This window comes from Candoia aspera, chromosome 1, assembly GCF_035149785.1.
Source record: "Candoia aspera isolate rCanAsp1 chromosome 1, rCanAsp1.hap2, whole genome shotgun sequence".
In the NCBI taxonomy this organism is placed as follows: Eukaryota; Metazoa; Chordata; class Lepidosauria; order Squamata; family Boidae; genus Candoia; species Candoia aspera.
In genome coordinates, this window is record NC_086153.1 from 173,388,224 (window position 1) to 173,412,927 (window position 24,704).

At 38.7% G+C, this 24,704-nt stretch overlaps 1 protein-coding gene across 2 annotated transcripts in view; it reads right to left on the reverse strand.

Annotated features, from left to right (window-relative positions):
- CREB1 (cAMP responsive element binding protein 1) overlaps positions 1-24,039 on the reverse strand; it is a 46,692-nt gene extending 22,653 nt beyond the window's left edge. For both annotated transcript variants that reach the window (XM_063317940.1, XM_063317939.1), the window contains exons 1-4: positions 23,817-24,039; positions 6,238-6,359; positions 3,509-3,655; positions 1,143-1,243 (exon numbers count right to left, since the gene is read on the reverse strand). In XM_063317940.1, coding sequence (XP_063174010.1) covers positions 1,143-1,243; positions 3,509-3,655; positions 6,238-6,351 — 362 coding nt within the window. In that variant the 5' untranslated portion in view covers positions 6,352-6,359; positions 23,817-24,039. The remainder of the gene's footprint in view (positions 1-1,142; positions 1,244-3,508; positions 3,656-6,237; positions 6,360-23,816) is intronic.
- Positions 24,040-24,704: the final 665 nt, after the last annotated feature.

The window sequence follows — 24,704 nt, forward strand, 5'->3', positions numbered from 1 at the left end:
GTACTAAGGAAAATGATTTTTAGCAAGCAGGTTAGGAACTAGAAACTGAAAGGAATAAGTATGAAACCAAGATACCAAAGAGCAAATGGCTATGGAACGATAAGATTTCCAGTGAACGTGGTAAAAATATGAGAGTGGTAAAGATAAAGACAGGTAAGATTAATCAGAGTTGCGAGCAAGTAATTAAGAGAGTTAAGAAGTTGAGGGCATTTTATACTGTCTAAAGATCTTCAGAATTTGGAGTAAGTTCTCTGCCAGATAGATTTTTGAAGTTATGCCATTCCTTTGCAATGTCAGGGATAGAATACCATTTTCCAGCTGCTGATACAAATCTGCTAACAGAGAGGCCAAAATTGGCACTGTCAAGGACTTGCTGAGAGAACAAGAATCCTAAGCTTCCTCAATCTATCCCTTAGATCTATCCTGTGCTAGCTGTGAAAGTTAAAATGCCCCAGGGAACTCAATGGAGAATCAAGATATTTTGCTCCCTTTCATAAATCTCCCATTCCACCACTTCACAGCAATAAATATTTCAACTGAAATTTTATTACAATGAAATGACAAGAAGCATATCTTTATGATTTTACTCTGCATGCACACTAAGAAAGCACAAGGAAAAACTTTGATGATGTAAACTGAGAAAGGGCAGCTTGTGCAAAAAAGGAGCTTTTTTACAAACAGACGGTGCTTGGAATAATACAGCAAATAACATTGTTAACACTTTACATTAATCTGACTGGTTGTTCCATACACAGACACCTTGCAGATTCCTAAACATTACTCCTCTGAACAGGATATTGCTCTAAAGAAAGTATCTTATATATTTCATGAATGAAAGAATTCAAATATGAATGTAACAACTTATTTTATGTCTTCCCACTTTGCTTGCAAGCTACTGATTAAAGTAACCAATCATTCCACCACAGTAATTCCCTCACACAGGACCTAACAGTGTGTACGCGCTGTGTAAGACGGAACTCCTGAATGACAGGCCTCACAATCCAATTATAGCCCACACTGGGCAGCCATAATCCATACTCTAGGTTTGCCTGCTCCCAGATTCTAATTATAGGATGGAATCCCTAGCAGATCTTCCACGGGCTGACCTGCTGAATGCAGGCATTGTGACATTACATTCATACCTGTAAGAAGGTCGCCTAGAAAGAATTTCCCTTCGTTTCTGGGAGTCTGTGACACTGTCCACAGATTCCTGTGAATCTTCACTTTCTGCAATAGTGGAGATCTAGATATAAAAGCATAGTAATTTTACCATTTTAAACATTATTAAGAAGGTACTGTCCTAACAATCACAAATCACGATGAGATGAGGAGTAGGTCTCTAGTGTTTATTACTGCTACATAAAACAGAATCCTAACAAACTGAAGAAGTGTGAGAAAAACCCAGACAGATAAACCCCAAAAGTCAAGGCGGGTCTGATCTGTGTCTCTTTGAATGGCTGCTTAATTCCTCAGTATTACACATGCGTTTTCCCCCCTGGATAGAGGCCCCCTCCTGCTCATCATCAGTGCTCATGACAGGTACTATTTTAAAATCATAAAATCATCTTCTATATATGAAAGTCTGCAGGGCTATGGAAACAGCAATCTATCATTTCTGAAACATTTGAAACATGGAGGACATTTTCAGAAAAATGTAAAGAAATTCCATGAACAGAATTCCATAAATGTTGACATCAGGAATGCTAAAAAGAAAAAAGGAGAGTATTTGGTAGTGGATGGAAGATATAACTTGCTCTGCTCAGATGGGATCTGGCATCATTTCCTGATTTGACCTTCTGTGGGGTATAAAGACACAACAGAGAAAAACTGAATATGTAGCAATGTTTAAAAAAATCTGAAAAAAAGCTCATATTATTGGGAAATCTGCTACTGTAAGACATATGTAGCTCAGGACGCAGCAAATGTATACAGTGTTTGGTATAACCACAAGAAACTAAAATACTTGTTCTAATACTGCAATATTCCTCCTGCACTCTTGCCTTTAATCATCTCTTTCTAAATTCTACTCTGGTCAGTCATGTATCTCGAATAACTATAATAAGAATTCCTGCATTCTGCCTAAATTGTATTGTTTTGTGTATTAAACAAGATAATATTGTTATTTATTTAAATTAATGAAAGTTTAAGAAAAATTATGGAACACAAAAAATGAAATGGAAGAACAGTGATCTTTATTTAAATGAAGAAATAAATATCTTTTTCTGGGTATGTATCGATTAAAACAAACAAACAATATTTCTTACACAACTGCACAAAAACTGGCGTTAAGTAGTCTGATTCTTTTGTGATTATTGGTTCTCAGTAAGAGAAAAAATATATTCCAATGAGGCAGTACTTTAAGTAGCCCAACCTTTTTTAAAAATAATTGCAAGCTTTTAGGTTTATTAAAATTCTCTGTCATGGTAAATAATTAGTTTCAGAAGAAGGGGAATAGGAAATTATTTCTGATGTTATAACCTATAGTTATAGTTATGCCAATTGGATATTTCACTTACTCAAATCTTTAAGAATAAAAAGTCCTACAGAATTAAGATCTGTCTAATCCAGCATCATGATTTCAATCTGGTCAGCCAGATATTTTAGGAAGCCAACATCAAAACAATTTGTATAGTTCCTGCTTTTATACTTATAAATGCAAAGGAATGATGATATATGGGAACTTGCTTACTTAGAGAACCATATAAAATGTTTAGATTTTGTCATTTTGGAGGAGTACACAAACCTTTTATTTTAGCCCAAAAATGAGAACTGTTCTCTCGCCTAGGAGTTATATGAACTATTTTAAGTGACTAGTCAGTCATACACAAATATGGAAATACATTGTCTCTTTCTTAAAATAACTCTCTTACATCACTTTAAGTTTTTTTTATTCTTGTTATGGTAGGTGATATATTAACTGATTAAATAAAATTAATAGGTGCATGTGTGCATGTACTTTCAATGATACAAACATATATTTCTGTTTAGTAGGAACTAAAAAAGGCTACTACTTTCTTGTGATGGACTGCGTATTCCATCAAAAACATCACTATTTTCAACCTGTTATTTCCTCCAATTAAAGTTCTGGATAGAAAAGGAAGTTGTGACACCACCCTTGCTCCTACATTTCTGTACCTGAATCACAGAGGAAATTTACTGAGAAGAACTTTGAAAGAAGATAGAATCCACTTTAGCCATGAAGCTTCCAAGTCCCATCTGAGCACACACTTTGAAAGTAACTTTTTAAATCCTAACCAGTGTGTATGTATTCTTGTACCCAGGAAGTCACAATTCAAACTTAAGACAAAATAATAAAACTAAAGTAGTATGGATTATCTGTGGAATAATAATAATAGAGAACTACCACAAGGCACTGTTTAGAACTCACGCTCATAAGCTTAAATTGGCATGTCACAGGTATATTCCGCCTAACATAGCTCATTATACAGCCATTTCCCAGTATTTCTATACTTCTTGTGGTAATTTAAAAAAATTCCTTACAGTTTACCTGAACTGTCTGGACTTGTGGAGACTGAATAACTGATGGCTGGGCAGCTTGAATAACACCATGGACTTGAACTGTCTGCCCGTTAGGCAGTTGCACTAAGGTCACAGTGGGCGCGGAAGATGTTGCATGAGCTGCTGGCATAGATACCTAACAAAAGAGAGTGACACATCATTTAAAAAACCGTTTTAATGTCAGAGTAAGGATAGGAATCCCCCAGTTTGCAGATCATTTGCAGCTCCTAAATGGCTCTTGTGCGGCCTGCCACAGTTTCCCAGAACTCACCTGCTCCCTATCTTGCACTAACCCTTGCTTCCACCAATAATATGTGGCTGAGCTCTCAATTCCCTGTTGTTAAGGTCAGCTGCAACGGTATCACTGGGGAGGAAGGGAGACAGCTATGCCTCCTCTCTTTAGTAGCCTTGATGTATCCCCAGATCTATCATACTCTGGAGAGGTAGTATAACATTTCCTGCAGGGAGAGAATTCGTTTGTATACAAGACAAACTGTATGTAGAGATGTGAGTGCTTGTGTGCACCCAGGCATTCCCTGAAACACTAAATGTCTCAGGGAATGCCTAGCTGGGAGCAAAACTGCCTAAGTTAAAATTCTATTCCAGCTATATAGCAAAACTTTGGTATGCAGATATACATTTGGATGCAATATTTGAACCACCTGGGTAAGCTTAGCAATGATTAGCTTTTGCAAGAAAGCCCCTGGAAATAAATAGCTACGATCATTTATATCTGTTTCCTTTCATGCAATTAATATCATTAACTTTATGTAGTTATATCTATTATTTATAGATCAATAGTACAAAATTATGAAACTTCCAATATGCAAAAGCTTAGATATTTTACTACCTGTTTGTAGCACGCTACAGGGATCCTGCAGAAATTGTGAATGTACATATTGTTCACGATAAATCAGAAGCCATCATTTTAGTTTTTCCTCAGAAAGAAACATCCAAGGATGTGAATATACACTCTTGCTTTGTACAGCTGAGAGTTTTAGTACCAACTTTTCAAGCTAATTGCAAACCAATGAATATTTTACATTCAAATCCCTAAAAATCCACTACATTTTCCATGTAGGTGTTCACTATTAGATAGTGCAATGTTATTTTGAACAATTTTCTGTTCTTACATTTGAACAATTTACTATCCATCCTCAGTAAGTAGAAGAAAGGGTGATCATATAAAGTGCTATGAAAATTAGTATTACTAGTAATGGTTATGGAATCAGAATATTTCTCGAACAGAAGATACAGTAACTCTAGCAACTGTATATAATACTCTCTGCATTTTCCCACTCTAACTGTTCCCTTCTATCCTTTGCTTAGTCCAATCTATTACCCATTTCACCATTTATATAGGCTAGTTTTAGATGTTCTGATTGATAATACTTATTAAGAGAACAATAATCTTTTGTCCACTCACGATATAGTTAAAGGCTGTGTTTGGAGAGTCACAGTTTGACCTGCTGCAATTAATGGGAACTTAACAGCCTTTGACTGTTTCAAATAAAATACAATATTAAAACTATAAATATTAGTCAGATGTGGTTTTTTGCTTTCTGTTCTGAATAGGAGCTGTGTCACAACATTTAGTTCAACAATCACCTAACCACAAACTGAACTTAATGGCAGCTGCCAAGGCTACTTCTTGAATCTACAATGTGGCATTAAACACCACAGGGCACCTAGGAGATTTCCTATTCTTTTACTTAATTTTTTTTTAAAGAATGAAGGTATCTTGTAAAGCAAATTGTCAATCTCCACTCTCATTTTTATTTCCAAGACTTTATTTCCAAGACATCAAATGGACCCCATAAACCAGTAATGGCGAACCTATGACACACATGTCAAAGGTGACATGACACGTTATTTTAGGTGACACGCCAGTATTCACCAACACCCAACAACTATTCTCCATGTTTCAATTACCAAAGAAACTGAATGAACAAAGGGCACTGCAGCTTCCCACACCCACCTATCTCCCCCCATTTAGCCATCCAAAATTGGTTTGTATTTTATTTAAATAAATAAATATGTAAAGAATTGTTTCTCTTTTGTTCAGGCTGGGGGTGACATGCCAACAGAGCCAAGTTAGGCATTTTCTGAATTTTTGACACATTGAGTCCAAAAGGTTTGCCATTACTGCCATAAACCTCTTCAGAAAATAAAATGGTGGGCAGCTTTAATATGAAATGTGCCTATATGGCTGGAAAACAACAATACTATGTAGAAGCAAGGACCTCAAAGGTTGACAGATGGTATTTTGGTAAATTCATGCTTTGCACAGATGTATAAAACATTACAAGTTAAAATGGTCTTAGATATATGCAGCCATGCTGAACACTGAGAGCTTAGAATACCCTTAAGTCTTCTCCCAAACTCAGAACAAAACAGGGGATTTTGTATCACATTATTTCAAGAGTTCTGATGTTCTACAACTGACTTATTAAATTGACTATTTAAAATATTTTAAAATATCTTCAATAGCTGATACTATTTTCCACTGAAACTAAAAAAGATGTATAAAACTTATTTAAAATACCCGTAGTGCTTTAAAATTTGTTATTTCCCTATGGCAGTAATTTTTTATAAATGGGTGTCCTACCACTAGCCTCCTTTGCCACAAAAATGTCACAAAATTTCAAGTGTGTTCACCAACCCAAAAAGTTGCAGATCCCACATATGGGAAATAAATCAGTCTGTACAAATTTGTACCTGGGCCAATGTTGCAATTTGTGGTTGTGCCTGTACAGTCATCTGTTGATTTTCTGCCTCTGTAACAGCTGCATCTCCACTCTGTTGGTTCTCTGCACCAGATTCCATGGTCATTTAGTTATCTATAATGATAATGATAATAATAATAATTATTATTATAAACATCACCACTCACATTTAACAAATAAAGAATATGCATTTATTGTAAAAAATAATAAACATGTATTTATTAGTTACTGTTTTATTTTACATTACATTACAACTTTCCTTCACTTACATACTTGGCCATAAATTAATTACTGCAGTTCTGCTCACAATTAGATTTAACAGTACAAAAATAATACACAATTTGTATTTACTTAGGAGTAAACTCAAACAGCACTTATTTCCAGTACTTGGGTTCAATCTAGAGAAAACCTTATGTAAACTAACCAGTAGAACTCGGCTTCCCTGTTCTGCCACTCCCTTGGCAGCCTCCCAGTCCTTTCACACAAGAAGAGAGAGGACCTACTGAATAAGTCAGACATGATGCAGGGTAAGAAGAAGGGAGAAGCATTTCTCATTTCCAGAAGTTGTCTCTGCCGGTTTTTCCTATCTTGCTTAAGATTACTATGCTCTTTTATCTAAGAAAACCACTAGCACAACAGGTGATCAAATTAAAGATAGAAGTAGCATAAAAATGAATTATGTAACAATAATTCTGGCAAATACAGGTGGTCCTTGATTTGCCATTTGTTTAGCGACCATTTGAAGTAACCACAGTGCTGAAAAAAGTGACTTATGACCGGTCCTCGCACTTACAACCATCAGTGCCCCCACAGTCACGTGATCAAAATTTGGGCACTTGGCACCGCATGTATTTATGATGGTTGCAGTGTCCTGGTGTCACATGATCGCCATTTGTGACCTTCCCAGTTGGCTTCCAACAACCAAAATCAATGGGGGACCATGTGATTCACTCCATGACTGCAGTGATTTGCTTAACGATCGCCGAAAAAATGTTGTAAAATGTGCTGTCACGATACCTCGTTTAATGACCACATCGCGTAACAACAAATTTTCCGGTCCCTATTGCGATAGTAAGTCGAGGACTTACTATCATAACCTAGTTTATGATAAAACTTGCTATCATTAAAATTTAGACGTTCTACCTTGCATGAAACTGTATGAGAATGCTGGGCTTTGGTTGTACATACGGCATTCTGGCCAAAATGTGCCCAGACTGACCACTACTATTCTTATTGTTAAGCAGGAAAAACTACAAGGGGCACAGTTTCAACTAAAGCTGGCAATCAACTCCATCTTACAAAAAAAGCATTATGTGAAAACCTTGATTGAGCAAAATCATGAAGAATATGAGGAGATGAGTATCTATGGGCCAACTTGGTGCTGACTGTGCTGTATGGAACACTGTAAATTAGAATGTAAGAGGAGTAAATGACAGAGCATGAATTAAGAAATGAAAGAAAAATACCTATATGTCTGGGAAACTAAGAGGAGGAGGAAGATTGTAACAGATCTCAACAAAGCTAATCTGATCTTGGGGAGTTGATGAATACATGCAGAGAAGTGAACCTTTAGGCATAACAATGAATGACAGAGCTATAATATAGGTCAGGAAGTATGAATTGTTATCATTTAGAATGTTGTGGGCATGCATGAAAATAGAATTAATAGATTGGTGATAGCTGCATGTTATACTTCAGTGAAAGGTGATGATGGAAGAACAGGAGATGAGTTTGGGGGAAAATTCTGAACACATGTGATCCAACAGAAATAATTATTCTGCAATGGGACGTGAATGGATGAAGATGAGAGCACAGAAAAAAGTTAAATGGAAAGAATGAGAAAGGATCCTTGCTGGAAGCATGACATGAAAGGCTGCAGAGGAGAAAAATGCATATTAACAGAATGGTTGCTGCATAGTTAAAAAGAGTGTAATCAAAGGAACAGTTAAGATTAAAAGAGGCAGATGAAATGCAGAGTGATTTTGATGGAAATATAAAATTGTTTCAGAAATGGGTGAATAGAGATAAAAAAGAAGGCACCGATGGAGTTAGTGGAATTTGAAGGTGATAAAATGATTTCGGATGAAACTGATGTGGAGGAATGATGGAAACAGTATTTGGAATGATAGTTATATGATAAAATAATGAAACAACAATAAATGCTATAAATGCTAGTACTGAAGTAAAAAACAACCCAAAGAGTCACAAATGCCATGAGAATGTTGAAAAATGGTAAGGCTGCAGGTGCATACAATCTCAAAATGACGGAACTGTAGAGTTGGAAAGGACCCCAAAGATCAACTAGTCCAACCCTCTGCAATTTGTGGGGAAAACTAAGCCATCCTTGAGAGATGGCTCTCCAGGCTCTCCTTAAGAACTTCCAGAAGTGGAGAACTTACAACCTGCATAGATAGACTGTTCCACAGATTTTACCAACAATAGCTTTTTCCTTGTATTTAAATGACATACAGATAGCTACAATTTACAACCAATATTCCTGGTCCTAGTTTCTATGGCAATGGAAAATGGTTCCTCACCATCTTCACTATGGGGTTAGGGGAACACTGATACCATGTCTCCCCTCAGTCTTCTTTTCTCTAGGTGGAACATCCCAAGTTCCTTCAGTCTGAGCTCACAGCGCTTATCCTCAACTTTCTGTATCATATTTTGCCTTCTTCTGAACCTGCTTTAACCTAACAATATCTGTCTGGAAATGTGGTGCACAGAATCATACACAGTATTCCAGATGAACAGAGGGATTAAGGATTTATGCTTCCTCTGATGCACCCAGAACTGTGTTAGCAGCTGTCTCACACTGCTGTCTCTTGTTCAGCTTGCTGTCAACGACCACACCCAAGTCATTTTTTGATGTGCCCCAAGCCATGAATCCCTCATCTTGTATATCTGTCCTACATTTTTCCTCCCTAAATGTAACACCTTAGATTTCTCCCTTTTCCAAGAGTATCTTGTTTATCTCAGCTCAGTCTTCCAACCTGTCCATATTAAACTACAATCTAATTCTGACTTCCTTGGTGCTGGTCAAACCTTTTTTTTTTGGTCATCCATAAATTTGATAAGCAGCCCATCAATCCAGTTATCCAGCTCATTAAAAATTATTGCATTAATACTGACCCCAAGGCAGTTCCTTGTGGGACACAACTAGTTATAGCTCTCTAACTCAATGTAAAGTCATTAAAAGAAGAAAAGAAGCCAGCTAGCTGTAGGCCCATCATATTGTGATGCCATCCAAACCACACTAATGACTGTTCAATGAGAATGTCATGTGGAATCTTGTCAAAAGTTTTGCTGGAACTGTGGCAGATAATACCTGCAGCATTCCTCTTGTCCTTTAAAATAGTTACTTTTCAATGGAGATGATGAAATTGCTTACAGAAATTGACAAAAATGTGTGTAAATCTTTGCAATTAAGGCATTATCTTCAAGATGCTTACAAATGGGTTGCTTTAAAAATCTGATGTAACATATTTTGAGATATTGATGTGTCACTGGTTGATAATTACTGGGATCCTTTCTTCCTTTCTTGAAGAAGGGGAACATGTTAGCTCTTCTCTGGCACCTCTCCAGATCTCCTCAAAGATACTTGACAGAGATCCCAACAGCCCATCAACCAGTTCCTTCTCTACTCAAAGACGTATTTTGCCAGGGACTTGAAGGCATTCAAACTAGCTAGATTCTTTACCATATCCTTATTGACCTGCACCCTTGCCTGTTGTGTTCAATCTATGCTACTCAAATCACCACTTCCTTTGGAAGTACGACAGAGCTAGGTTCCTCTGATTTATTTTGGTCATCTTTTAAGATCTCTCCATTTGGAATAAGTAATGAGCCCACTGCCTGCTTTGTCTTCCTCTTGCAATTGACATATTTCAAAAATCCTTCTTGCTAGATTTTGTTTCTCTTGTTAGGCTTTGCTTTCCTGACCCGATTCCTACATTTCTGAGCTGACCTTGTTGGTAGTTAGCTCTTCCTTCAATTTACATTAAGCAATCTTCTTCAGTCTCAGCATCTTCACAAGTTGCCTATTCAACCTAATTGGCTTCTTTAAATGTCTCCTAGCCTTCTTCCTCATTAGCATTGTTTGAGATTACACTCCTCTTAATTTCCTTTTCAGTAAGTCCCAGCTGGCTACAATTATCTTTGCCTTAAGGTTTGCTTAAAGTTTATGCCATCTTTCTACTTCTCTTTAATTTATTAAAATCAACCTTTCTAAAATCCATGGTTTGGCTGTTTTGCCAAGCTTTCTGTTAAAATTAAGAACAAGGTACCCAAAATTCCCACTATTTACTCTCTTCAGTCAACTCCTCCGTTAGGAAGGGCAAAATCCGAGGCAGCAGCTGCGCTAGTGCTCACCTAAGGAATTACCCAGGGGGATATTCTGCATGAGTGAATGCAAGACCTATGGGGGATTAGTTTGTTAAATATGCTTTGGAGAAGTCTGTTTAAAAGAAGTCTTATATGTTGTCTGTTGTGATAAATGCGTATTTATTTGAAGAAGTAAAAATGGCTCTGTATAAGAATGTGTTTCTGCCTATCCTGTTACATGTAAGTGAGTGCATGTCAGGAGATACATAAAATAAGCTGAACACACTGGGAATGCTATACTTAAGAAGTCTGTGTGTCAATGAAGAAAATAAAGTCCACATGCAGGGATGTCCGTTGGGAAATGACTCATTGATCAGCTCCTTGTTTTTGAAGTGGAGCCAGCAGCGCAGCTTTTTCTGGGCGCAGGCAGGACTCCTGCAGCCTGAAGAATTCTCCAGAGCTAAGGAGAATCCTGGAAATCACCCCTAAGGGATCCCCCAGGGAATCACAAGCATCTGGAGGGGAGGGGTGTCTTTTTTTTAAAAAACTATTTGTTTTGGAGAAAATCTATGCAGTTGCTAAGAGTCTACACTGACTTGATGGAACATAATCCATAAATCAATCACTGATAATATAATTTATTCTACAGTAAATTTCTGGTGTAATTGAATTCTCAGCAAAATAGTTTGATAATAAATTTATAGTTTTATCAAACTTTCCAGTATTCTTACTTTTGTAACAAAGAACTGAATTTCAAAATCATATATTCCTGGATAAAGGAAGTTCTAAAACGACTAATACAAAAAGGAAGACCTATAACTTATCATACTTCTTAGCACACAATATGCATTACAAGTAAGACATTTTACTTCTTAAAAACCTAGCATTTGGGCTAGTTTTTATTTCCCACCCCCCCAAGAAATAAACTACTGTATCAACATTCCCTGGTAGTGAGGCAGGCAAATGCTTACATTTGCAGTATTTATTGTTATTGTTGTTCTTATTACCACTTCATTTCAGATTATTTCACACTTCTGGAAGTTTATTTTAAAAACTCAGGATTTTACTTCTCCAAAATGCTGCAGTGATTTAGCACAAGCACGATTGGTAACTTCTGACTGATAAACACAAATTTCAAGAAATCATAAAACTCTGATATTCCTCTCACCCCCCCCCCCAAAAACAAACCACCGTACAAAATCACAGGCCCAAATATTTCAGAATTAAGCTTTGTCATACAGCAGAAATGGTATGTACTTTATGTGGAAATTTCTTATATTCCTTCCCAGTCCAACAAAGCTGAAAGTCTAGTCTGAACTGACATTTGGCCTGTTTGACACTGAATGTTGACAGCATGGTATCACGATGGTAGGGAGACCACTTGCATGCCTTATCCTAAAGCCTCCTCTGTAACCTCCAACTATTCCAGAGAATCACCCAATCCTTTGGAACATATTTATGGGACTATAAAGAGTTGCAGGTAAGACAAGGAACTGTGTACCAAAAACAGAACAAAACTCCTCCCTTTTCTACAGTAGGAGTCCCTGTGAGTGGAATACAAATGAGTTGACACTTGTGGTAATCAAGCATTTTTTAGCATATAAGACACTGTACTATATTTTGGATCTACTTTTCTTATTTCTTAGAGTTTAGAGCACTATTAAATATAAAATTCACTATAACGCAAGCTTATCTCTGAAACAATCAAAGATGCAGGGTTGTTACTATAGCTCATCTGCAGGATATTTATTACTCTTAAAGCGCAAATGGAGTTGAAACTTGAATTGCTGCTAAGCTCACCATCACTGTGTGCAATAATAGCAGTTCTACTTTTGAAGATGAAAAGGTAAAACTCTCTGTGCTATGATGAATGAATGGGAAGAACTGAAGTGAAACAAGGCCCAGTGTTACTATAGTTTCTCAGTGTTTCAGTATAGTCTCACCGAAGACTCCAATCCACAATGCATCACATTTCAGATTACATGTCCTCCCGCCGTCTTTAGAAACAGTTCTGATCTACCTGTTAAAACCTGCTTGCTCTTTTCCTCCTCTTGGAGAATATGGCCCTTTGGGAATTTTAAAGTTGTTATCCTAACACATCTTTATATCCACTGTAAATGTACTAAAGAATAGTACTAATGAGGTTTTTCTCACTGTGATGAGCAAAAGCCCTGCTTGGCAGACATTTCCTCCCTATGCAACTTCTGACATAACTTTGGTCATAACTGATAAGATGAATGATCATTTAACTGCCATGTTACAGTGGGTAAAATAAAAAGGAGTTTTTGTTTTTGGCTGTTGAAAACTGGCACTGCCACTGTTTCATTGGGGCTTCTTTTTTTTAATTTTCAAAAGGGATTTGTACACCCCTCCTCCAATATTAGCATAGGGCATGACACAGCATGTAATGATCAAATAAACCTCAGCAGCCACAGAGTCATGGCCAAACCATCCTCTAGAAGTAATTCTTGGACCCAATGTATTTTTCTTCCTCTCAGAAATGAAATATTCCTGAAGGTTTTGAATAGAGATGTATAATCAAGTACCTGGGAATTTTTCTCACCTATTACTAGATTTGTATGGTTCTCTACCATCTCATTCAAGCTTAACACTTTGAAAAGGAAAATACCCCAATATTCATTTCATTCAATGGGTGTAGTTCTTGCCTTAGCTTCTACCAGGAGAAAGCATCTGTCTACAGATCAGACTAATTGAGAGGGAGATCAATTCTTAATGATAAAGAAGTGATCACTCTTTGGTCAGGACTCAACCTCCATAAAATTTACACTACTGAGTATAATCAGGAAACCAACCAATAATCTACAATTGATGTATAAGGCCCAGACCAGCATAGGAATTCCACAGGGCAATCTTCCAGAATGACCCAATTTAGTATGTTCAAATCAAAGTGATTAGCCAACTTTGTTAAGCAGGAGGTTATAAACCTGCAACTCCTGTCTTTGGCTGAGCAGGAAAAAAAGAGGCAAATTTTCCTTACAACTCAGGAGGAAAGCTGTGATAATGAGAGTTTAAAATTGCATCATCAAGGCTCCATGCCATCACTGACAGCCTTCCCCAGTTGGGAGAGATAGCAAAATTAATAGCAGAAAGAAGTGCAATTTTATTTAGAAGCCTTATGTTTGTCCTAGTTACACACAAAGAAAATCTCACTGGTTGATACACAACAAAACATTCTGCGCCAGTGTGATATAGAAGCTGAACTGAGACTAGACGGATTCAGATTCAAGTCCACCTTCAGCCATGGAAGCTTACTAGGTGGCTTACTAGTGCTTTAGTCAAGCACTCTCTTGACTAGTCTAGTCTAGTCTAGTCTAATCTAATGCTTCTTCTGAGGAAAAGTTAGAGGACAGAATAATATATAAGCCACCCTGAGCCGTGGGAGGAATATATATCCAGGAAATAAACATAAATGCTTATGAAGTATTTTTATAAATGCAACTGGGAATATGTCACATGGAACAAACCTGCAAACTTTAAAATAAGGATTTATCAAAATTCAATTACCCATACCTGAAACGAATTTTAATTTTCCTTAAAACTATTTTACCATAACCCGACCATATTATGAAAATATGGCTATTTTTCCAATTACCACTGAAGTAGCATGATATTGACTAAAGGTTATAGTAAACAATACTCTATGCCTAAAACCCCCAAATGCTCTGGCAATGAAAGCCATCCTGACTTTTGATGCAATAACTGTCTGCTAGAGTTTAATGAAAATATAGCTAAGAGCCTCCAATGACATTCTTAGCTGGACAACTATGATGGCTAGAGAAATATTAACTCCACCTACAGTACCATGAGACAGAGCTGTCATACCCTGTACTGGCTGCAACAACAATCAGATTACACAATATTATTTTGTGTCCAGTTTATGTTCATTAGATATGTGAATCTATGGAATGTGTAACTCTTCCTTATAAAAACAAACAAACAAACAAAAATGGTGAAAAAATCCCTACAGACAAGCGGTTTAAAGTTTTAGTAAGATATTGAGCAATTTTTAAACACATTTTGGAGCCTCAACTCAGCCTGTTCAAATTTTATTTATATAATGGACAGGGAATGTTTCAGCCTATTTCAGCTTTGGAGACAGCCCAGAACTTAGTAGCATAGGACATACTTTATTTTCAGAATACACCATTTAATTTATCCCAGATTAAAATGATCAGTTAAGTGGCTGTTTCAATAAGCAGTACTGGACTATAGAAACCAAGAATGAGCCTGCATAAGATTCTTGTTTACTCTGCCAGCTTTTTCACAGCATACTTCTAGAGCTATCCCACTGAATTGGATTTGATTATTCTGAGCACAGATTAAGATTGTGTGTTTTTATATGTCAAGCAGAAGGGAGCTTGGCTAACTCTTATATATTATCTTCGAGAAATCCTGACAACTGGCAAAGTGCCAGATAACTGAAAAAGAACCAACTTCCCTATCTTCAAAAATGGGGGAAAGAAGTTCCAGCAGAGATCAGTTAGCCTGACCCAATATATGGGGAGATTTTAGAATATATACCTTGAAAGCAGTGCAGTAATAACAGAATTCAGCATGGTTTTGTTGAGAACAAATTGTCCCAGATGAAACTTATCTTCTGATTGAGTAATTTTCTTAATTGTGTGTCCATATGCACGTGCCCTCAAGTCACTGTTGACTCCTGGTAACTGCCTGGACAAGTACCTGCAGTTTTATTGGCAATATTTTCAGAAGTGGTTTGCCGTTGCCTTCTTCCTAGGACTAAGAGAGAGCAACTGGCCCAAGGTTAGCCAGCTAGCTTTGTTCCTAAGGCGGGCCTAGCATTCACAGTCTATGGGTTTCTAGTCTGGTGCCTTAATCACAACACCATACTGGCTTTCTAATTTCCTTAACAGACTGCAGGAATGCAATGGACATAATGTAACTTGACATCACCACAGCATTTGACAAAGCACTCCATTACAATACAGGCTTTTAGCAAGCTTGTTAAGTGCGAACTGGCATGATAACTAGGAGGGTACATAGCTGACTTAAAATCGTATCCAAAAAGTGTTGATCAATGGTTCTTCAAATTAGAGATAGAAATGAAGTTGGTGCCACAAAGATCAGTCTCTGTTGTTAAATGTTTTTATTAATGACTTTGATGAAGAGGCTGATGGAATGCTCATCAAATCTGCAGCTAACACATAATTGGATGGCATAGCCAATCACCAAGAAGACAGAAGTAGAATTCAAAATTATCTTGATAGGTTGGAAAAAAGGCTGAAAGCAACAGAATGAAATGTAACAGTGTAAAGATGAGTGCACATTTCTTCACTTAGCAAACAAAAATCAAATGCACAGGTATAGGATGGGTGATATCTAGGATGGTAATGGTACTGATGAAAAATATTTTGGAACAGGAGTTGACTGCAAATTGAATATGAGGTAATATATACTATTACCAATACAGCAGCCAAATTCTGTGTGGCTCCAGTGAAAATGCATTAACATTTACTGCAAATTTCTTTTAGTATTACTGATCTCTGATCATAACAAATGTTTGATTTGCAATATGAGGTAGTACTGTGAAGTGGCTGCAACAAATAGAAATGCAATTTTAGGCCACATCAAAAGAACTATAATTTCCAAATTAAAGGAAGTAATCAATTCCCTTTTTTTGCTTTGATGAAACTCCATCTCAAGAACTGTGTTCAGTTCTGGTACTACCTTGTAAGAAATATTCCAAGATTCAGAGAAGAGCAACAAGAATGGTCAGAAACAAAGTCATATAAAGAGAGATTGAAGACACTGTTTAGCCTTGCAAAAAGACAACTGAGAATGGATATGACATTACTCATCAAATATCTGAAAAGGTATCACACAGGAGATACCTGTTTTGTTCCAGACAGCAGTACTCAGAGTAATGGATTTAAGTTACAGAAAGGAAGATTGCAATTAAATGTTAGGAGAAAACTTTTGAATTGTAAGAACAGTATGAAACCAATTACCCAGAGGAATGGTGGGTTCCCCTTTATTCAACATGTTCAAGTGAAAGCAGTCATCTGTTGTGAGATACTCTTAACTCAGATTCCTACCCTGAGCAAGGGGTCACACTTATCGGTCTAAATGGCCCCTTCCAACTCTTAAGATTTTCTGATTGTAGCCTATCAAAGGCAGGGCTTTATGAAACATTGTAAAAGATACACTCAGGGACACTATATATTTTGAACCTTAGTCACTATGAATCAAGCTTGACTGTACCTACACATCCCCCAAACTTGTACAACTAAAACAAGGCAGAATGCTGTTAACTGTTTTACACAAAGCGAATGTCACTGTCCTATCATTTTGTACATCCTATTCTCAATGCTAACATGGCCTGAATTTTTACTGAAGACTAAAGACAAAGACCTACAACTGTTCTCTGAATTGAATGAAAGCACATTGACTGAGTTATATAGTTTAAGATCAGCTGATAAGTGTGTTTGCTTATAGATCAATTGGAAAGTAGTAAGGGCCAATTCCTTATCTACATTTTGAATTTCCCTTATCCCTAAGATTTGGAATAGGTAAAGAGAAACAATTATTCTGTCCTTATCTGATGACACACTACAAACTAAAGAAGCATGTCATCATGCTATTACTCTTCTGACATGCTCTTTTCAATCATCCAGGGATTTTATCAATTTCTTTGCTAACCACTATTAACCCAGAACCTAAGGCTATCAGGATTCAGCAGGATTAATAATGTCCCATTCATGGACTGTAGTGTTCAAGGTTCTCATTCACATGCATCTCTTCCTTTGGTATCTTGCTGTCTACTTCCAGTTTAACAACAATTATCACTGAATCTGCCATTCATTTAATCAGGATTAAATCATTTGAATTCAACGGGACTTGAATATAAATGGCATGCTTAGGGCAATCATGGGACATATTATTGTCTGGATATAGTCCTGTGCAACTCTAATGTCAAGGGAAAAAAGGCAACAAGAGGAAGAAACTGGTACAAACCTCTTATTAAAATGCAATGTTCAACTGTTTACAAATTTTTAAGGCAGTGATACAAGTTCACAGTCTATAAGGATGGATAAAATATTTTTTTAAAATTTTAAGGTTTTTAAAACTTGTGTCACAATTTTATTTCTCTCTATATATAATTATATTATTCTTAAATAGCAACTAGATTCATATTACACAATCAGGATATAAGGCTAACTAGCTGTCTAGTTAATATCTACACAGAATCAATGGTTTTATTTATTATTCAGTATTTATATACTGTCCCAATCTACAGGCTCTGGATGGTGCACAATTTTATCAGTCATTGATTCAATATAGGGTTTTCTATGAAAATGAAGATTTGCTCATTTGTAAATTATGAATATTAACAATTTACAAAAACATGGGCATGTTATTTTGAGATGCTATATTGTTTCTGTGAAAATGAACATGAACTTTTAAAAAACACTGCCTTTACCAGAAATAGAATTTTATTAATTTTATTGGAGCAATTCAAAATTGTAAATGGCACATGGTAAACTCTTTAATAATACCAATGTAAGGGCATCAGGATAAATTATATTACTACAGACCCATTAATGAAGAATATATTACTAAAACAATTTTACCTGCAAAAAGGAAAATAGTTATTTGTGTGTTCCTTCGCCTTCTGTCACAGTCCCTATCCTCTGGTAAAAATCCCCCGAGATACGCATGGCACCACTCTTCTAGGGTTCTGGAAGGCCATTAAGACCTAGCTCTTTTCACAAGCCTGGGGTTAGTGTATTTGTGGAGCCACTTGTCTAGGCCGCTAAGTTTTGCTCTGTTCTGAACTGTTTTATTGTATATCTGATATGCTGTAAGCTTTTTTCAAGAATGCAGACAGCTGATTGAATAAATATTTTTGCTTTAATTTTATTGGAGGATAATTGCCTTAGATTTGCAAACATATTAAAACTTAGTTACTATGTATCTTATTCGGATAAAAATGAAGTAAAAGATGACTTTGGGCTAAACAAATAATTTATCTGCATCTATACCTAAATATCCATAGATTTCAATGTTTTATTCTTCAAAAAACAATGCAATTTTGAGTTTTTGCATACACGTGACTATTTTAAATTGATCACACATAGCCCAATATTTACATGGAAGTCAATCTTCCAAAGTCCAATCAGCCTTATGTCCAAGTGATCTGCGTAAGTTTGCAGGTTTAGGCATGTAATTAGGACAGCATGATTACAGAATAACTGTAAGTCTGCTAAAGTGAATCATTGGAGAAGTTCTTACAATCTTGACAGATGAGTAATGGCAGACACGTTTCTCTTAAAGATAAGCTATTTGCATTACCACTCTTCTTCTGTGTAAAGCCACAAGTGTTGGGTATGTTCCAGGTCGGTGATTCTTAAGTTTGCTGGACTTACAAGATGGAGTCATCTGAAAAGTTACATGCAAATTTCTAGGAGATATAGGCTTGGTTCTCATTTATACTATGTGCTTAAGCCATAATGAATATGTGACTTTAGTTTGCCTTAATGTCCTATATGACTCCAACCATTTTGATGTAAAACCATGGTTTATAGCTTAGCAAATGCACCTAAGCAAAAGATCATGAGGCAGATGAAGACTTTCTATTATCATTACTCAAGTCAAGATGAGCCCTTTAACAGAGACCCATCACTGATACACATTAGAATTGTGGGAAAACTTCTCCCACACTTTTCCTATCAACTCAAGCTTGAGCCAGAAGAGCTATTAGTTAAAAGTTTCACTTTGCCTTTTATGACAAAATCATGAAAGGCTGCTTATACTTCACTCTGTGCAGGATTGTGTATGTGCTATACCACAAAGAGCCAGTTTGGTGTAGTGGTTAAGGCACTGGGCTAGCAACCGGAAGACTGTAAGTTCTAGTCCCGCCTTGGGCACAAAGCCAGCTAGGTGACCTTGGGATAGTCATTCACTCTCAGCCCTAGGAAGGAGGCAGTGGCAAACCACTTCTGAAAAACCCTGCCAAGAACACTGCAGGGACCAGTCCAGTCGCCAGGAGTCAAGACTGACGCAAAGGTCACCAAAAACAAACAAACAACTCCCCCCCGAACCATGAAATAATTGGTATTTTGGAGGTAGATATTAAAGGGAACAAAGTCTGAAAATCATTTGTTTGTGAGCACATACAAGGTAAAAAGGAGTAACAGGTCTGGGGACAACTTTATGAATTGATTCACATATTGTACAAAATGTTATCTGTTTGGTGCTTGTTTAGTAATATATTATATGAATCCAGCCACTATGATGTATAAAACATGATTTGTGTGACTTAGTATGATGTAAAAAAAAAAAAAAGCCAACAGTGGTTCATTCAGATCATGGCTTAATGCAACTCCGGTTGATGAGAACTGTTTATCTTCAAATATGATCCTGACACAGGTAAACATGATTCCAAAAATTTTGAAATTATTGGATTAGAAACTAATTTTCTACACAATCCACAAGCAGACCACACAAATTGCCACAACATATTTTGATTTTATCTGGGGTGAACAGCAAATACATGGAAATATACAAAAAAAGTAAAAATTGAATCTCATAGTTGAGGTTAGGATTAAAGTTTAAATAATAGACTAGATTTTCAGGCTATTAATAGATATGTAATATCAAGGTTTCCAATGTTAGGTTTGTAATGCATGGCTGAAGTACATTTAATTCTTCTGAAAATCCTTACACATAATGTAGCAATTAGAAATATTATAAAATTTGCAAAAAATAAATGCAAGATGGAAAAAGTTCTGTATTCTTTTAAGAACAAGTAACTACAGTAGCCTATTACAGACTACTGAAAACTGAAGCACATCAACATTGGTTCAGCCCTATTTTTTTAAGGCTACTAAATCAGGGTGCAAAAATCTGAATGACTAGTAGACGGCAGTAATAAGATACCCCAAACTCTTGTTGCTGTCCTCCTGTAGCTGTCTGAATTTTTGTAGCCCTGATTTAGTAGTCCTATTATATTTCCCAAGCTTTCCTTAATGCCAATGGTTTTTTCAGAGGCATTTTTGTAAAGTAAACTTGGCTAGAAGTCCATTTATGGCCTGCAGCACAGGCAATCCAATAGAAAGCTCCACTTACAAGCAACATCCCCTGGAAAATGGAGTATTGCACACTTTTTAAAAAACAGACATCTTCTGATGATATCCATACGGAACAGATTATATGAAGAATAGTCATTGTATTTTAACAAATAAGGTGTTTGATCAGTATATGGGGCTATAGAATTAAAGGGTCCACCTAACTCTGTTTCTCTTTAACAGGCAAATCGAAATTTTTTATTCAAAGTACAGGAGGAGGAAAGCAGTGAATAAATGCATCCTGGATTATTGTGCTTGGCATATGAATACTAACTATCCTATTAACCAAAAGCAACGGAGTGACTGTTTTAGATACAGCAATATAATATAACCCTCCAGATATGAATAAAACCAGAACTACTTGAAAGAACCAAAATGGCCTGAAAATATAGCTTCCAAACAACTTTTTCCTTTCAACACTGCAGGGATTTCAGCTTCTACCGTTATGGAGTTTCCTCCTCCAATTATATTTGAGGGAGAAACTTGTGGCCCTCTAAATGTTGCTTAACTACAGTCCCTGCATCCTTACCATTGATTAAGCTGTGTAGTTCAACGCTACCTGTGTACTATCTGCAATAGATAATATATTTGCATTTTTGTAAAGTAAACTTGATCAGTATATGGGACTATAGAATTAAAAGGTCCACCTAACTCTGTTTCTCTTTAACAGGCAAATATAGAATAGAGTATATGCCTAGAAGGTGGCGGGATGACTTTGGGTCATTTCTCTCTCAGCCCAACCCACCTCACAGAGTTGTTGTTGTGGGGAAAACAGGAGGTGGGAGCATGAGGTGTGTACACTGTCTTGAGTTGACCAAAAATAAAGGTGGAATACAAATCAAATAAACTACTTTAAATCTTGATATGGTGTTCCTCCTAATAATTTTTCTTTCAATAACTAACATGAAGTATTGGAGAACAGTTGGAGAGAGAGAGACATAATTATTAGGGAAGTAAAAAAAAAAAGAATGTGAGCACCTGTGCTTCTTAGGCTTTAGCACCTTTTAGGCCCAAGTTTTATTTTCTGTCAAAGCATGTAGCTGCCAACGGAAGATAAGGATGAAATCTGTGAAATCTAACTACATCAGCTAGCAACAACAGCTGGCGACAACAGGGACACCCAGTTTACCCTAATCCACTTAACTAGTGCAATCCTCTGGTTTTGAAAAAGCCTTTAATCCCCATGAGCACTTTTTCACTGAGGTTTGGAAGGGGTCAACAGTGTCCAATCTGCACAAGCTGGAGAATGCTTTTCTATGGTGTATTCAGAGATGGCTGTAGTTTTAATATCCAATCTGAGTGTGATAATTTAATAATGCATTTAAAAATAATGTATGTTATAAACTGTCTACAATTATCTATAAATAAAATTTGAAACTGGAAAAAAAATCCTGCAGTTTAAGTTAGGTGTAAGCTCCCTTACACTAGCCGCCGTCTCAGCGTTTTGAGTACTACTATATTTCCCTAAAAGCTGTTAGGATAGAATATAATTACATGTTTGTTTTCTAGCCTTAGAATATTCTAATAGGGCTGGCAGACCTGGAGTGCAAAAGTACAGATAACCACTTGATGAGAGCCCAGATACTATATATTTACTATCACCTTGAGGCTGTCTGTATCTTTGCAGCGTAGATCTAGTAGCCCTAATTCTAAAAGGGCTGCTTTATATTATGCTTAGCACAATATAAATGGATGCTATATTGTTTAATATTTAGAATATTAAACAAAATGTACCACCAATAATCAAGAATTACTTCATTTAATATAACTTTCCTTCTAACCATGGTCATGGATTACCGAGCCTGACAGGTGAAGTACAAAAAGTGAAACTGGAGCAAAAGTGAAACCAAGCCTCCCAAAAGCTGATATATAACTTTGTTTTAGATAGGCCCAACCTTTCACAATATATATATAGAGAGAGGGAGAGAGCTGAGAGGGAAAACAATTTGTTCAAGAATACAGGTTTGATCCAAAGCACTTTATTACAAAGGAAGTCGGAAGGCTTTTTAATCTCAATGCACATTTTGGGCATGTCTTTATAATTTAAAACCACTGAGCTTCTTAAAATTTGCATTAAACGGTCTTCTGACAAATGACCCTGGAAACATCTGGCTATGTGGAACTCAAGAAACAGAAAGGAAGAACGGCAGAGACTGCAGATCTTAGCATCCAAGCTTGGCCAGGCTGCCCCAACCCCGTGAACAGTGCCAGGGAACTCCCTGCCTGGAGAGGGGCGGGAAAACCCAAAGCGGGTTCTGGGGCTGGGCCGCCAAATTCTTCCTTACCTAGGGCTGGGTGGCCAAGCTGCGTAGGGGGTGGGGTGCAGGGGAGGGGAGGTCTCTTAGCACAAGCAGAGTCAGGAAAAAACGGGGTTGACTGCCAGAGCAAGCTGCTGCTCTCGAGTCACCACTGCAGCCGAGCGGGACACCCGCGCCCGAAGCCACACCAGCCGAGGGAAGGGAAGGGAAGGGAGGCCCGCCCGCGTGAGGCGGCGATCCGCACCACGACTCAGGCCACGGAGGCTTCTCACTGCCGGAGGGCAGGAAGGGGCCTCCCACCCGGCCACGCCAAGAGGGGGAAGACGCCCGGCAGCGCTCTACCAGGCCGGTTCCCTCTAGGCGCGGAGGTCAAGAGGGCGGCGGCGGGAAAGCAGGATTCCCGCTACTGCCCCCTCCCCGGAGCCCTGGACGGCCGCCGAGTCGTCCCCTCCCCGCAGAGGAAGCGCGGCCGCGGCGTCGCCGTTCCCTCCGCCGCTCGCTTGCTCGCTCGCCCGGCCGCCGTCTCCATCCGCCATTATTCTTTGTTCCTCGCGCGGGCCGGCGGCGGCCGGGCTCGGCGGGAGAGGAGCGGCTGCGGGGTAACAGGCGCCTCCATTTTAAAATAAAGGCCACCCCGGGGCAGAGGGGGACACGACCCGGCGCTGCTGGGCTCGCCAGGCCGGGGCTCGGCTCTCCCATCCTTCGCCCGCTCCCCCCGATCGCGGTCTCCCCACCAACACCCGCCCGCGAAGCAACCCCGCCTCAACGGCCGCGCCGATGCTGGTGCTGGTGGTGGCGGCCCTGTGGCTGCCGCCCCTCCCTGTTTTTCTTCTCGGGCTGTTAGTCGCCTTCCTTCCTCCTCTTTGCTTTTCTCCTCTTACCGGCTACAGGCTGCTCCGTCACTGCTTTCGTTCGCGCCTAGGCTCTCGCCGCAGTTTTATTCTCTCCCCCACGTAACACACCGCGTCAAACTACACCTCCGCCGCGTCACTCACATAACACACACACACGCTCTCTCAGGCTCTCCCAGCCCCGGCGACAGGCAGGCAGCAGCGGCCGACTGAGAGGGAGAGAGAGGAGCCAGCCAGGGAGCAAGCGCCGCCGAGCATGCCTCGGCTCTCCTCCGCCCCCGCCCCGCGCACGCCCCCTCCCTCCTCTCCGCGCACGGAAAGAACCGAACGGCCCCCACGGAAATGCCCGAAGGGGCTGAACGGCCGCGGCGGAAAAGAACGACCGAGAGACTGCCCGCGGACCGGCGCGGAATCGCGGAGGAGGGGGCCGCCTGCTGTTGAAGCGGGAACGATCATGCAGACGTTTTAGCTGCTCAGCCCGACCGAGAAAGCGCAGGTTCGCCTTCATGATCCAAGAGGAGGGCAGGACCAAGAGAAAGAACACGCCTCTCGGGCTGCTTGCTTTCTTGGCAGAGAGGAATGCTCTTCGTTTTGCCCGATAACCCTCCGCCCCTCCCGTGGTAACCGAAACGGAGACTGTGTGTTAGAGCTAGAGGCGCAAATTTCCGAAAAGAGACGAGCAAATCCGAAGACAGCAAGAGGCAGGCCGGCGAATAAGGCTCTACTCTCTGGCCGCCTTGTCACGGAAGCGGCAGAAGCTGTTTTGATAACAGGGAGAGCAAAGCCGGGGAGAGTTTAGGCGGGCGGAAGGGGATTTTGGTTCTGCCTGGGTGGGAATCCAGGGCTTTGCAAAAGCGAGCGAGACGTGGGAATGCGAAACGCAAACTGCGAGAAAATGCTTGAACGGCAACAACAACA